At 46.7% G+C, this 20,061-nt stretch overlaps 1 protein-coding gene across 5 annotated transcripts in view; it reads right to left on the bottom strand.

Moving 5' to 3' along the window:
- Positions 1 to 3,554: 3,554 nt before the first annotated feature.
- Positions 3,555 to 20,061, bottom strand: part of LOC118081129 (uncharacterized) — a 32,573-nt gene continuing 16,066 nt past the window's right edge. Inside the window, exons 1-5 of one of the 5 annotated variants that reach the window (XM_060268512.2) lie at positions 19,010 to 19,107; positions 16,349 to 16,500; positions 16,094 to 16,220; positions 11,286 to 11,369; positions 3,555 to 10,518 (exon numbers count right to left, since the gene is read on the bottom strand). In XM_060268512.2, the coding sequence (XP_060124495.1) occupies positions 8,315 to 10,518; positions 11,286 to 11,369; positions 16,094 to 16,220; positions 16,349 to 16,423 (2,490 nt within the window). In that variant the 5' untranslated portion in view covers positions 16,424 to 16,500; positions 19,010 to 19,107 and the 3' untranslated portion in view covers positions 3,555 to 8,314. Of the gene's footprint in view, positions 10,522 to 11,285; positions 11,370 to 16,093; positions 16,221 to 16,348; positions 18,414 to 18,829; positions 19,115 to 20,061 lie in introns of those variants that run through there. The other 4 variants (XM_088663742.1, XM_088663743.1, XM_060268498.2 and 1 more) reach the window with 4 other exon arrangements.

A 20,061-nucleotide genomic window follows, 5' to 3' on the forward strand; every position in this document is an offset into this window, starting at 1 on the left:
CCTCCGATCTCCGCCCCACTGAGGAAGGGGCTTCAGCAGCCAATTTCGGAGGGGGAGCAGAACAGGGTCCTGGAGGAGCTCACCCCTCCCCTGATGCAGGAGGCAGAGCCTGGGGGGAGCCATGGGGGGGCAGCAGTGAGAAGGGAGATGGAGGCTGTTAAAGAGAGAGGAGCATCACTAGGAGGAATGGGGCTGCCACCCCTTTGAACGGAGAAGGACTGACTTCTGAGTCAACATGCACAGGGTGGGGCTGCAAATCCCTTTCTAGTTAGGGTGCACTGGGGGGGGGGGAGACCCTTTTCTGGTTCATCTCAAGTGTCTTCGCCGCCTCCCCTCCCCCCACCATGGGAGCCTGGCTTGATATCTGCGCTTCAAAAAGGATCTTGCAATGCAAACCCTGTTGAGGGGGAGGACCCCCCTTTGCAACAGGGTGGCCTCCATCCAGCCCTCGCCCCCCCACTGATTCCCACAGGGAAAATGCGGAGCCCCTCCCTGCTTTCCTTTCTCCTCCCGCCTCCTTTCCCAGCTGCCCTGTTTGTAGATTCAGGGAGAGGGAAAGCAAATCCTTCTCCCACCCCCAAATAACCCCCAAATATGCGGCACCTCTTTATCCTCTTCTCCAAGTCCGCCTCTCTTCTGGGAATTAGGATGGAGACCCCTGCCCTCCAAATTGCTTTCCCCCCCCCCCAAAAAAACTTCCTGCCTCTCTAGGAAGCGGAGCTCATTCACCCAGAGGGAGGGGGAGTGGCAGGAGATCCCCTCCCCCCTCCCTGCAAACAGAAATGCCCTTCCCTGCCGGCAAGCTCTACCGGTATGTTGTTTAGTCGTGTCCGACTCTTCGTGACCCCCATGGACCATAGCACGCCAGGCACTCCTGTCTTCCACTGCCTCCCGCAGTTTGGTCAAACTCATGTTCGTAGCTTCGAGAACACTGTCCAACCATCTCGTCCTCTGTCGTCCCCTTCTCCTAGTGCCCTCCATCTTTCCCAACATCAGGGTCTTTTCCAGGGAGTCTTCTCTTCTCATGAGGTGGCCAAAGTATTGGAGCCTCAGCTTCACCATCTGTCCTTCCAGTGAGCACTCAGGGCTGATTTCCCCCTTCATGGATCAATGCCTTGTCGTGGCGAAGGGGCTTGAATAACTCAGAGAAGCTATGAGCTATGCCATGCAGGGCCACCCAAGATGGACAGGTCATAGTGGAGAGTTTTGACTAAACGTGATCCACCTGGAGAAGGAACTGGCAAGCTACTCCAGTATCCCTGCCAAGAAAACTCCATGGAGAAAGACAACAGGCAAGCTCTATATTCCCGTTTAGTCAGAAATTCATGGGTCGATTCCCAGCAGCGAAAGACGACACACACCCACACCCACTTTTGAAAAGCCTCCTCCGGGGAAGGGGTTTAGAGCAGTAACTTGAGACAACCCTAAGGGTGGTCCAGTGTCATTTCAATGTGTGCCTTTTGTAAGAAGCTGGAGCTGATGGAGAAAGTTAGGCCGTGTTATTGGGAGCATGCAGCTCAGTGGTAGAGCAGTTGCTTTGCATGCAGAAGATCTCAGATTCCTATTTTCACATTTGGTGGGAGGGTGGTCCACGCCTTCTGGGGGAAAGTTTTTTATCAGACCTCCAATAAGGCAGCATTTGCCTTATTATAACCAAAATCGTCCCCATATTGTACGCTTCAATCTAAAGTATTAATTAAAGCACGTTTCTGAGCACAATTCAAAGTGTTGGTGCTGACCTTGGAAGCCCTAAATGGCCTTGGTCCAGTATACCTGAAGGAGCGTCTCCACCCCCATCATTCTGCCCAGACACTGAGGTCCAGTATCGAGGGCCTTCTTGCGGTTTCCTCGTTGGGAGAAGCCAAGTTGCAGGGAACCAGGCAGAGGGCCTTCTCGGTGGTGGCACCTGCCCTGTGGAATGCCCTCCCATCAGATGTCAAAGAGAAAAACAGCTACCAGATTTTCAGAAGACATCTGAAGGCAGCCCAGTTTAGGGAGGCTTTTAATGTTTAATAGATTGTTGTATTTTATTTTTCTGTTGGAAGCCACCCAGAGTGGCTGGGGAAACCCAGCCAGATGGGCAGAGTATAAATTATTATTATTATTATTATTATTAATATTTCCTTTCTCTTCACAGCAGCTAGACTACAGTTATTGCCCAACGATGGAAGGAAACCTCTAAAATAACATTAGAGTGATTGGAGTGATAATTGTGATATTATGGCAGTTATTTATACCCTGCCCATCTGGCTGCACACCTGTATTCAGGGGCATACTTACCTCATTCAGGATCAAGGTATAATTATCATAGCAGCAAACAGCCCATCAAGCACGGGGACATTTCTAGTGAGTTCAATTAGTCTTTATTTACAAACATAATTGCAGAGCGGTTCTCACACACAACCATTCCACATCAAAGATGTCCTAATCTGAATCCTCACGGCTCCGCCCCCAGCAAGATCTGCGCCAACAACCCTTACGCCTGCCTTTTCTTCCTCTGGCTGATAGGGTTAATTGGCTCTGCTTCACTGTCACTAGATAATGCTTCCAGAGATATCTGACCCTTTGGCAGACTGCCCTCGTCTTGGCTGTCTTCCAGCCCTTCCCTTCCAACTGATATCGGAGTGCCAGGTCCAGTAGGGAAGCGGGGTTGAAGCTGTGGGGTGTCAACTAGGAAAGTCGAGCCTTCTGCCTCACCTGCACGCTCATTCTCCAGTGATGTCTTGTCTGCTGGGGAGCCAGGTTCCTGACACAGGAATTCCTCCACACCTGCCCACCCCGTCCCACAAAAACAGTACTGCTGTCTTGTCAGGATTCAACCTCAATATGTTAGCCGCCATCCATCCTGCAACCGCCTCCAGACACACAGGACCTTTACCATCTTCACTGGTTCTGATTTAAAGGAAAGGAAGAGGTGGGTATCATCCAGTGTCAGGAACGTGCCCCCCCCCCAGATCGCAAGTGAAGAGTTAAGACTCAGAAATCGAATTAAATGAAAAAGGGTCAGACTCTTTCTGGACATGGCCCAGGAGGAAAGAGCGGAACCACTGTATAACAGTGCCCCCAGCTCCTCAGTCCAGAAGGATGTCATGGTCGATGGCATCAAAGGCCGCTGAGAGATCAAAAACGAGGAAACTGCTTTCACCTTTATCCCTAGCTTGCCGGAGATCATCGACCAGCGCGGCCAAGGCAGTTTCAGTCCCATGGTGAGGCCAGAATCCCGACTAGAAGGGATCCAGATGGTCCGCTTCTTCCAGGTGTGCCTGGAGTTGTTCAGCAACCACCCGCTCAATCACCTTGCCCAAGAATGCATGCCCGGTCCACAGAGATATTCCTCTCCCCGCAGGGAAATGACTTTCCTGAAACCACTGGCAATGCCCACATTTTCCTGTGCCACCTCCCCCCCCCCCAATTGGTTGTTCCCCTCATAACCTCCTTATTCCGGCTGCCACCAGGGATTTCATCCACTTAGTCATTAATGTAGCCATGAATGAGAAGGTATTGTAAAACAATGAATTTATAAAATATAAACAACATAGGACATAAGACGATGGTTTCAGTCGTTCTGTATTTTCACTGTTCCTTTATTGCAATTCTAAAAATGGGTTTTATGCTGTTGTTCTTATAACAGGGAATTGGACTAGAAGACCCTTGGAGTCCCTTTGTGTTGGCTTGGGACTCGGGCTTGGACTCGGAACCAGAGGAGTCTCAGTCTGCACAGGATCCTCTGCCTCGGGCATTGGCTGAACCAAGTCCTGATTCTGAGAAGCCTCAGTCTGCACAGATTCCTCTGCAACAAGCACCAGCTGGGCCGAGTCAGGGGCCTGAGCCTGTCCTGGCTCCAGATACGGGAAATACCTCGCTGCCATCAGCTAGGTCATCACGGACAGCTGACCCACTACCGTCTGAGACAAGGTGGTGAGTCATCTTCTGGCGAGACAGGGTGGTGAGTCATCGGGGGATCGGGACTGGCCATTACCCCATCAGAGATAAAAGGCGGTCAGACCCCGCCCCAGGTTGAGGGAGCAACATTGCCGTTTGCCAGATCCTGCCCATGTTCCTGTTCCTGGCCTGCCCTGCCTTCCTGCCTCTGTTCCTGTGCCTGACCTTGCTTGGTTACCTGCCCTGCAACCTGCTTCGGCTACATCGGGCTGACTCTACGTAGACTCTTTGGACCATGGAGCAGACCTGGACCTCGCCTCTTGGATTACCCACGGGACCAGCGCACCCTTTACAGTTCTGGGATTCTGTAACAAATCCTGCTTCTTAAACACCACTGTCATGCTCCACTTTTCACAACTCTCCATTCCCAATTCTCTCTGCCAAAGACCAAATATCAACGGAGTCTCAGCACATGTTCACTGACAATGACTCCAGAGTCACATTCTGCATATCCCTAACAGTACATATCTTTCATTATACTTACTATTATGCGACATTACCTTCATTGCCTTAATACATATATGTACAACTTTCCATACGAACACCAGAACATCAAATATACTCCATGTATTTACAACTGCCCCTTCATGGATCAATGCCTTGTCGTGGCGAAGGGGCTTGAATAACTCAGAGAAGCTATGAGCTATGCCATGCAGGGCCACCCAAGATGGACAGGTCATAGTGGAGAGTTTTGACTAAACGTGATCCACCTGGAGAAGGAACTGGCAAGCCACTCCAGTATCCCTGCCAAGAAAACTCCATGGACAAAGACAACAGGCATATAAAAGTTATGACGCTGGAAGATGAGCCCCTCAGGTCGGAAGGTGTCCAACATGCTACTGAGGAAGAGCGGAGGACAAGTACAAGTAGATTCAGAGCTGATGAAGCGGCTGGGCCAAAGCCGAAAGGACGCTCAGTTGCGGACATGCCTGGAAGCGAAAGGAAAGTCCGATGCTGTAAAGAAAAATATTGCATAGGAACCTGGAATGTAAGAACCATGAATGGAGGTAAGCTGGATGTGGTCAAAAATGAGATGACAAGAATAAATATCTGGTTACAGGTAGGTAGCCGTGTTGGTCTTTAAGGTGCTACTGAAGGAATTTTTTTAAGAATAAATATCGACATCCTGGGCATCAGTGAACTAAAATGGAAGGGAATGGGCGAATTCAGTTCGGATGACTATCATATCTACTACTGGTTACAGGTAGGTAGCCGTGTTGGTCTGGGTCGAAGTAAAATAAAAAAAATTCCTTCAGTAGCACCTTAAAGACCAACTAAGTTTTTATTTTGGTATGAGCTTTCGTGTGCATGCACACTTCTTCAGATACAGTGAAATGGGGGTTTCCAGGCACTTATGTAGAGAAGGGGTGGGGAGGGGTGGGGAGGGGGAGGGGTGGATCACTCAGAAGGGTGGTGGAAATGGGTGATTGACTGACTGATAGCTGTTGATGACCGGAAACGACTGCAAATGGTTTTGTATGAAAAAGCAAGGGTTGAGATGGCTGAAGATCGCTTATCATGTATAATGAGATAAGAATCCGATATCTCTGTTCAAACCAGGTCCCTCCATGGTTTTGAGCTTGGTGATAAGTTGTAATTCAGCAACTTCTCTTTCCAGTCTATTTCTGAAATTCTTTTGTAGTAAGACAGCTACTTTGAGATCTTGTATAGAATGTCCTGGGAGATTGAAGTGTTCTCCTACTGGTTTTTCTGTCTTCTGGTTCCTGATGTCAGATTTATGTCCATTTATCCTTTGGCGTAGGGTTTGGCCTGTTTGTCCAATATAGAGAGCTGAAGGGCACTGTTGGCATTTGATGGCATACACAATGTTAGAGGATGAGCAATTAAATAGTCCTGAGATGGTATGTTGGATGTTGTTGGGGCCAGTAATGGTGTTGTCTGGGTGTATGTGGCAGCAAAGTTGGCATCTGGGTTTATTGCAGGCTCTGGTACCAGTGTCCATGTTAAGTCTGGTGGTTGTATTATTGTGGGTGAGGAGTTGTTTAAGATTGGGTGGCTGTCTGTAGGCAATGAAAGGTCTTCCTCCCAGAGCTTGAGAAAGGGAGCTGTCATTGTCCAGGAGAGGCTGTAGATCTCTGATGATGCGTTGTACTGTTTTAACTTGGGAGCTGTATGTGATGACTAGTGGTGTTCTGTTATTTTCTTTTTTGGGTCTGTCTTTGAAGAAGTGTGCATGCACACGAAAGCTCATACCAAAATAAAAACTTAGTTGGTCTTTAAGGTGCTACTGAAGGAATTTTTTTTATTTTATATCTACTACTGTGGGCAAGAATCCCGTAGTAGAAATGGAGTGGCCCTCATAGTCAACAAAAGAGTGGCAAAAGCTGTAATGGGATGCAATCTCAAAAATGACAGAATGATCTCGATACGAATCCAAGGCAGACCTTTTAACATCACAGTAATCCAAGTTTATGCACCAACTACTGGTGCTGAAGAAAGTGAAATTGACCAATTCTATGAAGACCTACAACACCTTCTAGAAATGACACCAAAGAAGGTTGTTCTGCTCATTACAGGGGATTGGAATGCTAAAGTAGGGAATCAAGAGATAAAAGGAACAACTGGCAAGTTTGGCCTTGGAGTTCAAAATGAAGCAGGGCAAAGGCTAATAGAGTTCTGCAGCCAAAGATGGAGAAGCTCTATACAGTCAGCAAAAACAAGACCTGGAGCTGACTGTAACTCAGATCATCAGCTTCTTATAGCAAAATTCCAGCTTAAACTGAAGAAAGTAGGAAAAACCACTGGGCCAGTAAGATACAATCTAAATCAAATCCCTTATGAATACACAGTGGAAGTGAGGAACAGGTTTAAGGATTTAGATTTGGTGGACAGAGTGCCTGAAGAACTATGGATGGAGGCTCGTAACATTATACAGGAGGCAGCAACGAAAACCATCCCAAGGAAAAGGAAATGCAAGAAAGCAAAATGGCTGTCCAACGAGGCCTTACAAACAGCGGAGGAGAGGAGGCAAGCAAAATGCAAGGGAGATAGGGAAAGATACAGGAAACTGAATGCAGATTTCCAAAAAACAGCAAGGAGAGACAAGAGGGTCTTCTTAAATGAGCAATGCAAAGAAATAGAGGAAAACAATAGAATGGGGAAAACCAGAGATCTGTTCAAGAAAATTGGAGATATGAAAGGAACATTTCGTACAAAGATTACCATAATCAAGGACAAAAGTGGTAAGGACCTAACAGAAGCAGAAGACATCAAGAAGAGGTGGCAAGAATACACAGAGGAATTATACCAGAAAGATATGGAGGTCTCGTACACCCCAGGTAGTGTGGTTGCTGACCTTGAGCCAGACATCTTGGAGAGTGAAGTCAAATGGGCCTTAGAAAGCACTGCTAATAACAAGGCCAGTGGAAGTGATGATATTCCAGCTGAACTATTTAAAATTTTAAAAGATGATGCTGTTAAGATGCTACACCCAATATGCCAGCAAGTTTGGAAAACTTAGCAATGGCCAGAGGATTGGCGAAGATCAGTCTACATCCCAATTCCAAAGAAGGGCAGTGCCAAAGAATGCTCCAACTACCGCACAATTGCGCTCATTTCACACGCTAGCAAGGTTATGCTTAAAATTCTACAAGGCAGGCTTAGGCAGTATGTGGACCGAGAACTCCCAGAAGTGCAAGCTGGATTTCGAAAGGGCAGAGGAACCAGAGACCAAATAGCAAACATGCGCTGGATTATGGAGAAAGCTAGAGAGTTCCAGAAAAACGTCTACTTCTGCTTCATTGACTATGCAAAAGCCTTTGACTGTGTCGACCACAGCAAACTATGGCAAGTTCTTAAAGAAATGGGAGTGCCTGATCACCTCATCTGTCTCCTGAGAAATCTCTATGTGGGACAAGAAGCTACAGTTAGAACTGGATATGGAACAACTGATTGGTTCAAAATTGGGAAAGGAGTACAACAAGGTTGTATATTGTCTACCTGCTTATTTAACTTATATGCAGAATTCATCATGCGAAAGGCTGGACTAGATGAATCCCAAGCCGGAATTAAGATTGCCAGAAGAAATATCAACAACCTCAGATATGCAGATGACACGAAGCTACGAACATGAGTTTGACCAAACTGCAGGAGGCAGTGCAAGACAGAAGTGCCTGGCGTGCAATGGTCCATGGGGTCACGAAGGGTCGGACACGACTGAACGACTAAACAACAACATTTACAATTGATTTTTCCCTATACAGTATTAGTTTGCTGATATGAGGGACAAAGTGAACTCTGTGGGAAAAACTTGGCACACTCCATAAATCTAAATGGGTTCTCGCCTGTGAGAGTCGGTAGGTGTTTATTAAAAACTCCATTATAAGTGAAACATTTTCTACACTCCTTCCATTTAAACAACTGCTTCTCTGTGAGACTGCTGATGTTTTCTAAGAGTTCCATTCTCACTGAAGCGCTTTCCACACTCCAAACATTTAAATGGCTTCTCTCCTGTGTGAGTTCGTTGGTGTCTTGTAAGAGCTCCACTCTCACTGAAGCACTTTCCACACTCCATACATTTAAATGGTTTCTCCCCAGTGTGACTTTGTTGGTGTACACTGAGTTTCCCACTGCAAATGAAGCTCTTTCCACACTCCAAACATTTATATGGTTTGTCCCCTGTATGAGTTCGTTGATGTAGAGTAAGGCTTCCACTCTCACTGAAGCTCTTTCCACAAACCATACACTTATATGGTTTCTCCCCTGTGTGAGTTCGAAGATGTACAGTAAGTATTCCATTGTGACTGAAGCTCTGTCCACACTCTATACATTTAAAGGGTTTCTCCCCTGTGTGAGTTCGCAGATGTATGGTCAATTTTGAAGCTTCACTGAAGCTCTTTCCACACTCAATACATTCATATGGTTTGACCCCTGTATGAATTCGTTGATGTCTTGTAAGTTTTCCACGACAACCGAAGTTCTTTCCACACTCCATACATGTATACGGTTTCTCCCCTGTATGAGTTCGTTGATGTACAGTAAGAATTCCTTTCCGACTGAAGCTCTTTCCACACTCCATACATTTAAATGGTTTCTCCCCTGTGTGAGTTCGGAGATGTATGGTAAGTTGTGGGCCTTCAGTGAAGCTTTTTCCACACTCGATACATTTATATGGTTTCTCTTCTGCATGAGTTCGTTGATGTACAGTAAGAATTCCATTCCGATTGAAACTCTTGCCACACACCATACACTTGAACGGTTTCTCCCCTGTGTGAATTCGTTGATGTACAGTAAGCTTTCCCCTATCCCTGAAGCTCTTTCCGCACTCCATACATTTAAATGGTTTCTCGCCTGTGTGAGTTCGTAGATGTATATAAAGGTGTTCAGTCACATTGAAGCACTTTCCACACTCTAAGCACTTATATGGTTTCTCACCCGTGTGAATTCTTAGATGGACGGTCAGTTTTGAACCTTCACTGAAGCTCTTTCCACACTCCACACATTTAAATGGTTTCTCCCCTGTATGAGTTCTTTGATGTACAGTAAGGCTTCCACTTTGACTGAAGCTCTTTCCGCATACCATGCATGTAAATGGTTTCTCTGCTGTGTGAATTCGTTGATGTCTTGTAAGTTTTCCACTTGCACTGAAGCTCTTTCCACACTCCACACATTTAAATGGTTTCTCCCCTGTATGAGTTCTTTGATGTACAGTAAGGCTTCCACTTTGACTGAAGCTCTTTCCGCATACCATGCATGTAAATGGTTTCCCTGCTGTGTGAATTCGTTGATGTCTTGTAAGTTTTCCACTTGTACTGAAGCTCTTTCCACACTCCATACATTTAAATGGTTTCTCCCCTGTGTGAGTTCGTAGATGGAAAGTCAGCTGGGAACTTTCATTGAAGCTCTTTCCACATGCCATACATTTAAATGGTTTCTCTCCCGAATGCGTCTGTTGATGTTTTGTAAGTGCTCTACTATCACTGAAACACTTTCCACACATACATTTAAATGGTTTCTCTCCTGTGTGAATTTGTTGATGTCTTGTAAGTTTTCCACTTTCACTGAAGCTCTTCCCACACTCGATACATTTATATGGTTTCTCCCCCGTGTGTGATCGTTGGTGTACACTAAGGCTTCCACTACAAATGAAACACTTTCCACACTCGATACATTTAAATGGTTTCTCGCCTGTGTGAATTCGTTGGTGTCTTGTAAGTGCTCCCATTTCACTGAAGTTCTTTCCACACTCCAAACATTTATATGGTTTCTCCCCTGTGTGTGTTCGTTGATGTTTTGTACATGCTCCACTGTCACTGAAACTCTTTCCACACTCCATACATTTAAATGGTTTTTCCCCTGTATGAGTTCGTTGGTGTATAGGAAGTTTTCCACTACAACTGAAGCTCTTTCCACATTCCATACATTTATATGGTTTCTCCCCTGTGTGAATTCGTCGATGTACAGTAAGAATTCCATTCCGACTGAAGCTCTTTCCACACTCCATACATGTAAAGGGTTTCTTCCCTGTGTGAGTTTGTAGATTTGTGATAAGATGCTCACTCACACTGAAGCACTTCACAGATGGCCCTTCAGAATTCTGACTTCTTTCTCCATCGTCTGCTTGAGAGTAGGGGAAAATAAAATCTTGTTAGGATTTCAAGGAAGAGAACAAGAGAACTTAACACACAGTAAGACCAATCCCCACCTTCTCTCCACTGACCAGATTTTCAGGAAAGGAAAGGAAAGAATTCCTAGCAATAGTTTCAGGAACTGTTAGTATCCACTACGATGTGCAGCTCCCAAGTAATGCTGAGCACAAAGAGGAATGTTCCAAGCAGATGTAGAAGCCAGATGTGATTGAACTCAACCATCAGCTTAAGCAGGCATGTCCAATGGCCAGTGGTGATAGGAGTTTCAGTGTAGTAACATCTGTAGGGACGCACTTTCTCTCTCTTTCCCCTCCTCTGCAAATGCTACATATTCACAGTCCATTTTCTCCTTCCTCCGTGATCTATATCATCTTCCTGATACATTCCAACCAACTGTACACATTCCCTAATCTTGCAACATTTACTTCCTGAAGCTTCTCAGTTGTGTCTCCACTGTCAGAACCGCCCACCATTTCAGTAGCTGTCCTTTAGTTCTCAGCTAATCTTCTCCCCGCGCCTTTGGAAATATTATTTATCTGAATCCAAGTGGCCAGGAATCATGGGGAGAGAGCTTTGGTACTCGGGCCCTGCTGGTGGGATTCTCCCTGGTTGGTCCTTGTGAGAAGATGATGCTGGACAAGATGGTCCCTCATTTTGATCCAGCAAGGCTCTTTTTATACTCACTGAAATGAAGCAATCAAACCTACAGTGTCACAGCCAAGTGGAAGCACCTACCTCTCCATTTGTGTAGGACAACATCTCTGTATTTTTCTGTCTCAAGCGAGGAGAAGAGCTCGGACTTTGGTATCAGAATCTCTCCTGCGTGGAATAAGTAAAAGAGACCTGCTATTTATGTCATATGCAAAAATATTCTAAAATAATCATCTGAATCAAAGAGAACAAAATATCTGGTGACCCATTAAAGGCTAATAAACATATTATGGCCTAAACTTCAATGGGCTGCAGTCTGATGATGTGCACTGCGGACCAGGAAAACTCAAGCCACCAGGTCCTGCTGCTGCCTATTTCTTCAATGTATTTGTTACTTTTGGGGGTGTGGGAACTCAACACAACTTACAATATTTTAGTCCAAAAACCAAACAAAAACATACATTTAAAATACACATTTGGGGGGCAGGCCCTGCTAGCGAACGTAATCCATTATGGAAGATTGTTTGAGTTCTGAAGCGTTCGAAAACCAAAAACCCAGCATCCGACAGCTAGGCCTCAGGATCTTACACTCAGCAGAACAATAGCAGGGGAAAATACATTATAATTAATATTTATGTTGCTAATGAAAACCAGGTGGAATTTTTTGATAAAGTATTTAAGGAAATGGAGGATATTCCAAAGGGCTATATGATTATGGCAGGAGATTTCAATATGGTATTAGATAAACGATTGGATAAGTCAAATCCTACCTCGGAGGAAAGATGTAATAACATTACAGGATTAACTAAAATTATGAAAAGGAAAGATATGAAAGATGTTTGGAGAGTGATGAACGGAGGAGAGAATAAATTTTTGTTCTTCTCACCAGTGCATAAAACCTATTCAAAGATCTATTATATCTTTGTTTCAAAAAACCTAATATCGAAAATAATGAATACGGAAATTGGAATAATAAAGGTAACTGACCACACATTGGTTAATATGTTATTAAAAATAAAGAAAGATTACAAGGAAGCCAGAAGATGGAGGATACGAGGGTCTTCAATAATAGTCAAACAGTAAATAAGATAGGGAAATACAGTATTTTTTTCATCTATAAGATGCCCCCATGTATAAGATGACCCCTATTTTTTGAGCCCAAAATTAAGAAATAATTTTATGTATAAATATATAAATAAAAACCAATGTGGCTTTGTAGCAGGAAGACAGATGTATAGTTTAATAGGAAGTGTGTTGAATAAAATAGATATAAGAAGAAATAAATTGAAAGCTGGAATACTAGCACTGTAAAACTTCCTATTAAGGCATTTGACTGCCAGGGTTAAAATGATTATAGAAAGCTTAGGATTTGGAGAATGATTTAAGGGATTAATAAATCAATTATATTTGCGGAACAAGGCATATGTTGTAGTGAACGATGGTATAACGAAACAAATAACATTATCCTGGGGCACCGAACAAGGATGCCTCCTTTCCCCCAATTTTATTTGTATTGGTCATTGAAACTCTGGCCAATGTAATTATAGAAGATGGAAATATAAAAGGAATAAGCAATAAAGGAAAAGAGAAAATAAGCTTATTTGCAGATGAAACCTTGGAAAACCTGTTGGAAAATATGCAGGTAACAGAGGCACATTGAACTATGATGAAGATGAAAAATGAAATTTTTTGAAGAAAATAAAAATAACTATAAAATTAAGAAATGTAATAAAGTACTTGGGAATAAAGATAAAGAAAATTTAGAAGAAGAGAATTTTAACAAATTAAAGAAGGAAATTAAGGAAAAGCTGGAGGAATATAAGAAAATTAAGCTTTCAAGGTTTGGAAGAATAGCGATAATTAAAATGAAAATTTTGTCCAGGATATTTTTTTTATTTAGAATCTTACCAATTAAGATATCAGAGACAGAGTTAAAGAGTTGGCAAAGTGTGATCTATAAATTTTGTAATGGGGTAAGAAACCTAGAGTTAATAAAAGAAGATGGTATAAACCCCAGAAAACAGGTGGACTGGGTCTCCCCAACATAGAGTCTCAGGCAAGAGTTGATCCAACAGACAGGAAAAGTTTCACTAAATAAAAAGAGGTGGTGGAAGCAAGTGGGTCCACAGAAATGTGTTCGTTCGAGTAGAACTTACTACTAAAACCAGACATAAAGATGACACACACTTAAACACAATACTATAGGCATAGCTCTTCTTAAACTTCAGTTGCTAAAGAACTCAGTTGGTACACTTCAGGCAGGTGTTCTTGTTTCCACAACAGGTGGCAAAATGCTGGACTCAGTTTCTGCTACTTAGTTATGAGGGGTGGTTCAGTTAAATAATTCAACACATCTTACTTCCCCTATCAATGCCCTGGTTCATGAGTGAGGGGCACTTTTCCTCAGGCCCCTCTCTCTCTCACCAACCCAACTGCTGAGGCAATTCCAAAATGGCGTAACAGACCCAGGAGGTCCCCTCCCCCCCTAGTGACTGGCTGGAGGTCTTCTCTCCCTACACAAACTGTCCCCTCCTGACTGGAAGGAGACCCAGGGGGAGCCTGAATCCCCTCAGGACCCGCTTCTCCTGCTTCAGAGTCAGGCCTCTCAGGCCTCTCCTGTCGGTAGACCTTCCTCAGACCCCCAACCGGGTCTCCCTATCCAAGCTGGGAGGGTCTTTCCTCTCACCATGGACAGTCCCCTCAGGGAACCAGTTCTCCCTCAGGCATATCCTATCCTCCTCCCTAACTCCCATCCACAAACAAGCCCCCTCCATCTTCGCTCAAATCAAACTCTCTCCCTCAGAAACGGCTCCTTTTGTTTTCCCTCCAAAACTGCTGTTGGCCAATCAGAGAGGAGCTCCATCCCTCTGGTGGAATTTCTGGGGGACTGAATGGCCAGGCTCTGGTCCGGCTCTGCCGTCCGTCACAACTGCCTTTCTTTCATTTTTACTCAACCGGCATTTTAGACAGACAGCGATTTATTCCAGCACCCTCCTCATCCGGAGAGAAAGGGCGGTTGTAATACGAATACAGCTATATCCCATTCATTCCAACTGCAAGCTCGAAAAAAACACAAATGCATTAGAGATTTACAGTAATGATAAGCCATTAAGAGTTTTAATAGGTATGGATAATCATTAAAATGACTGTAATCAAGATCTGGAAAGTACTAAGGAAGTAATATAATGAAATGTAGTTGGGATGGAATGGAGGAAGTCGATAAAGATTCATGATAGAAGATTGATTTGCTACCTTTTTCTTCTTGTAGTGATTGTAATTTGCAAAACAGGAGGCATGGAAATGGTTAAAATAGGAGGAGAACCAGACGTGCCAATCAGGGCTGGCACAGCTTTGTGTGTGTGTGTGTGTGTCTGTCTGTCTGTCTGTCTGTCTGTGTGTGTGTCACACACACATACACACAGCAATGACTGAAAGCTGTAGGAGCTGTGGCGGCTGCAGCTGGGCGAGGGGCACAAGCCACCCGGTTTCTCTTCTCCTTCTCCCCTCTTCTCAGCGGGTCCCCCTCCATTGAGGAGTGTCCCTCACACCTGCAGAATTCCCTCAAGGAGCAAAGGTACCTTTTCCTTAAGCAGTTCCCAGTAGGGCGGGGTGCGGACGGGGGGGGGCGTGTCACGTTTCACAACTCTCTTGAGCCAGCCCTGCAAAAGCCCTGAAAAGGCGGGCGGTGGCAGTTGCTGTGCTCCGAACCCTTTTTCAGCGGCTTTAGAGGGAGGGGGGCATCTCTTGTGGATGCTTTAGGGGAGTTTTTTATGTTTGATTCTATTTTTAATATTCTGTTGGGGGCCACCCAGAGTGGCTGGGGAAACCCAGCCAGATGGGCTGGGTATAAATAATAAATTATCATCATCATCATCATCGGAGTTTCCTGGCCGGGTCCCCCCAGCCACTCTGGGCAGCTTCCAACAAAATATTAAAATACAGAAATCCATCAAACATTAAAAGCTTCCCTAACCAAGGCTGCCTTGAGATGCTGCCTTCTAAAGGTCTGGTAATTGTTGTTCTCTTTGACCTCTGGTGGGAGGGCATTCCACAGGGTGGGTGCCACTACCGAGAAGGCCCTCTGCCTGGTTTCCTGCAACTTGGCTTCTCGTAGCGAGGGAACCGCCAGAAGGCCCTCGGAGCTAGACCTCGGTGTCCAGGCAGAACGATGGGGGTGGAGACGCTCCTTCAGGTATACTGGACCGAGGCCGTTTAGGGCTTTAAAGGTCAGCACCAACACTTTGAACTGTGCTCGGAAACGTTTCCTTGGTTTCCCTTCCAAATCTACGATTCTACGAGACAGAGCCCAAGGGACAGTGGGAGGAAGGGAAGTGGAGGGTGGCAGCTCTGCCGCAGCCCTGAACAATAGGGAGTAACTAACTCACATGGGATTTGGGGGGAAGGAGAGGCAGGATCCTTGAAGCCAGAAAGCAGAGGGATGGCCTGAGCCCAGCTCTAGCGGGGGAGGGAGGTGTCTCTGTCTGGAATTTCATACACCCCCACTTTGTTTCTTGTCAGGCGCCCAAACCAGCTATCCTAAGCAAGCAGGGTTTGGCTAAGGGGTTGCTGAGCCCTACCTAGCCCCGAGGGAGAGAAACACCGTCTTGGAACAAAATCTTATCACCAATTCTGCTGCCCTGCTGGTGGTGCAGCAGGAGAAAACGCTGCTGCACACCAGCACACCAGCCAGGTGGTGGAGATATCACTTGCCAAACCTGGCAGCAGGACATCGTCATCAGGTTGCAGGTGGACATGACTGATGCCCGGGGAATTTCGAACGTGGCCAGCAGGTGCCCTTACGTTGTCCCTAAACAGCATGAATAAATGGCACAAAGAGCAGGTTCACACCTCCACCATCCAGCAGTCAAGGGGGGGGGGGAATGTGCGCTTACCTAGAGAGGCCACCATCTCAAAATTCTCCTCCATGACTTCCTTATGCAGAGCTCTTTGGCCTGGATCCAGCAGAGCCCACTCTTCCTCCGTGAAAAACACAGCCACCTCCTCAAAGGTCAAGAGGGCCTGGAAGAAGAAGAAGAAAACAGAGCTTCTCTTAAATCCCCATCATCCCCACTCAACACAGAGGGAAGCTGGGTTGTCCCATCTGTGCTTCCTGCCTCCTCCCTGATTCCCCATTGCTCTTTCCCTACCTGAGGAAGCTGTGTGGCTCCTCTTTCCACTCCAGCTTTAAGAAGAGACGGTCCAAATGGTGCCTCTGAGGCCATTGCGCTGCCTGTAGGCAATTCGGAGGAGGCGTAAACTGGGCCACTTCTGGGACTCTCTCAGCTATTGACACGATGTACTTCAAAGCAGGAACAATAGAGAAAGGCGGTTTTATTTAGGTTGGGAGACATTTACATAGATGGCAGACCTTTGTCTGGGGAACAAATATTAAGTAGAGCTAGACAACTTCTGGAATTGGCAAAATATGCATCTAACAATCCTTGCATTAATTGCACATGTTTCCAGACCTTTAACTCAAGGTCACCCAGGAGCTGCGTAGCAAAGTGTGGGTCTCCCTGGTCTAAGCCCAGCACCCTAACTGTGGGCTGGGGAACCTCAGTAGCAGGGGCCAAATCCAGCCCTCGAGGCCTCAGCAATCTCCCAGGCCACCCCCCCCTTTTTTAAACCACTGCCCTGGATCCTCCTATTGCATGGCTGGAAACGATCCTTGGAATGGATGTAGCTACTAGACAAAGGTCAAATTTGCACCCATAGCTCTACCCACTCTGAACTCTGGCCCCACCCATCAATAGAATGTGGCCCCTGGCTGGAGAACACGCCCACACAGGAGGGAATGTGGCCCTCTGGCTGGAGAACACGCCCACACAGTTACAATAGCTATATTATACTGAGACTGACCCGCCTTACAGGGCTGTTGTGCTGTCATCCCCCCTCATTACTAGGCCCTCCTGGGGTGAGGGTGGCAGCAAGAGAGGAGAAAGACTCTCAGGACCCCCCCACTGGGCCAATCCTGAAAGAGAAACCACACTCCATTTCTGTCCCCAGAAATTCCAGTGGGGGAGGGGGCTTTTAATTCCTCTTCAGTCTTTGCCCCGAGGATATTCGAAGGTCCCCTAAGAATCTAATCAGTTTCAAATCCTGCCACCCTCCTTTGCCAAGTAGGAGGGAAACTGATCAAGTGCTTTTCCAGGCTCCAGGAAATCCACCCTAGTTTTGGCCCACCTTGCAGGGTTCTTGTGTGAGCATTGCCCAGGTGGTGGGCTTTAGATCACCTAAGTATTATAAGACCCTCTTGGCAACCTGGATGGGGATGAGGCCAGGCAGGAGTAGGCTGCCAGAACGGGCAGAAAAAGTCCCTCAGCACCTCTGCGCTGGGCCAATCCTGCAAGACAGGCCTGATCTCCCACTCCTAGGAGCTTTGATTCTCTTTTCCGACAAAGTCCCAAGAGGACACCTGGAGAAGCCTCTTTTTGGAAAGAAGCAGCATCAAAAACTCATTTTCCCCCCCTCTTTCCCCCAAGTCCAGCTGGGGAGGGGGCATTTCTTTAATTCCTCCAGTCTTTGCCTTGATACTTTTTAAAGGGCTCCTGAGACCTTGATCAGTTTCAAATCCTGCCATCCATGGACCCATTTCCCTTGCCAAGCAGGAGGGAAACTGACGAGCTGCTTTTTCATGCTTCAGTAAATGGAAAATACGCCTCTTCCCTCCAGTTTTGGGGCACAAAAGCAGCACAGCAAACCCTCCCCAACTGCACCCCCAACATGGGAAACCCAACAAGGCTCTTTCCTTTGTGCCAAAGCAACCTCAGCCTGCCAGACTAGGATTTCTGAAAGGGGAGCTGGGGGGGGGGGTTTCCCCTTCCTTTTCACACCAACCTCTTTCTTACTAAGGAAGCTCAGGAGGCCGATTTCCCTTGACATTCTCCATCTCTCACCCCCCCCTCGAAATCTCCTCCCTCTCTCCCAATCCAGAGACGACTCTGTTCTCCAGCTGCTTCCAGTTCCTCTCCCCTTGCTTGGCCTCCTGATCTCCGCCCCACTGAGGAAGGGGCTTCAGCAGCTGATCAGGGTCCTGGAGGAGCTCACCCCTCCCCTGCCGTCCAGACTGGCTCCCTTACGCAGGAGGCCAAGGGAGGGGGTGTCCCCGGCTGAGTGTGAAGAAATACATAAAAATGGGTTAGGAGGCTGGGTCTAAGATGGTGTGTGTGTGTGTGTGTGTGTGTGTGTGTGTGTGTGTGTGTGTGTGTGAGAGAGAGAGAGAGAGAGAGAGAGAGAGAGAGAGAGAGAGAGAGAGAGAGAGAGAGAGAGAGAGAGAGAGAGAGAGAGAGAGACCTGGTGACTTTCAGTGCATAGGTGCCAGCTCCCTGGGTACCCACCCAATTCCCCATGAAGAGGCCGGGCACCCACAAATTTCGGTGCCAGGGCAATGTACGCTGCACGGCACCCACAGCCCCGGGGACCCATGGTCGTGGGGTGAAACTGGCGCAACTGGCTCAGTGCCCCAGTCAGGTTGCATTGGGGGGGGGCTCCCTTCTCTGGTTCGTCTCAGGCACCAAATATCTTCCCCTCCCCCACAAGGAGGCTGGTTGATTCCAGCGCTTCCAAGAGGATCCTGCAATGCAAACCTTGTTTGGAGAAGGGGAACACCCCCCCCCACACACACACACCTGGCAGTCGACTGCAGATTGCCGCTCCTGGTTCCCAGAGGGAAAGGGGGGAGACCTTCCTTGCTTTCATCCCCCTCCCCCTCCCCGCTGCCCTGTTTGTTGATTCAAGGGGAGGAAAATCAAATTCTTCTCCCTCCCGGCACCCTAAATTACCCCCCCCCCACGCCCGAAATGTTGCACCTTTTTCCTCCTCCTTTGCAGGCCTCCTTCTCTTCCGGGGATATGCATGGAGACCCCACCCCTCCAACATTGCCTCTACCCCCTCCCGCGCTCCTCCGTCACTTCCTGCATCTCTAGGAAGCGAGTTCATTGACCCAGAGGGGGGGGGGAGAAGATTGCCCCTCCCCCCCTACAAGCGGAGACCTAGAAATGTAGTAGGGAAGGATCCCATCCCACCCCCGGGTCATGGAGCCTAGCGCCCCTCAGCCTTTTCCCGACCATGGCCCCCTCCCGACCTTTTTTCTTCCTTTGCCACACGCCCCGTCTCCTGACGGTAGAAAGATAGCTATTTAAATGTTTTGCTTGTACATAGACCTTTCTTATTTAGATAAGAAAGTGATAAGTTGCAATTCAGCAACTTCTCTTTCCAGTCTGTTGGTCTTTAAAGTGCTGCTGGAAGGAATTTTTAAATTTTGTTTCGACTACGTCAGACCAACACGGCTTCCTACCTGTTTCTTATGTAGAGTTTCTATTTATAAATCCACTGCGAAGCACGGGCACTTCTCTGATTGTCTTCCTTCACTTCTCACTTCCCTCTCTGGCCCCCGAGTGTCGTACCCTGGCCCCCCTTTTATATGATGTTCACCTGTGGACCCCTTGGAATATCCATATGCCCCCACCCTTTAGAAACACTGTTTTAGTCTTTAACCAGTTACCTGGGATTAAACCCCATTGAATTGAGTGGGACTGACATCTGAGTAAACATCCTGTTTAATCCTAAAATTCAATCCTAAGGATTTTTATTCAGAAGTAATTCCCACTGAGTTCTATAGGACTGACTTTCCTAATTGGCAAAGTTCTGCAGAACCTGATTTTCAAAAGCAAAGTCATGGACCCCCACTTTTGAGATTTTTGCTGTCTCTATGGTAATTTCTATTATGTGAATGGTGCTGCGAATCCCCGGAGGGGGGGAGGGGTTACCTGGAGTGGGCAGACTACCTACTTGTTGGGAACAAGTGCTCTGATTTCGGGAGCCCTGTATGGTTTATCCCTGTGGGTTTCATTTGGGGGGA

Source organism: Zootoca vivipara, chromosome 2 (genome assembly GCF_965207765.1).
Source record: "Zootoca vivipara chromosome 2, rZooViv2.hap1.1, whole genome shotgun sequence".
NCBI lineage: Eukaryota > Metazoa > Chordata > Lepidosauria > Squamata > Lacertidae > Zootoca > Zootoca vivipara.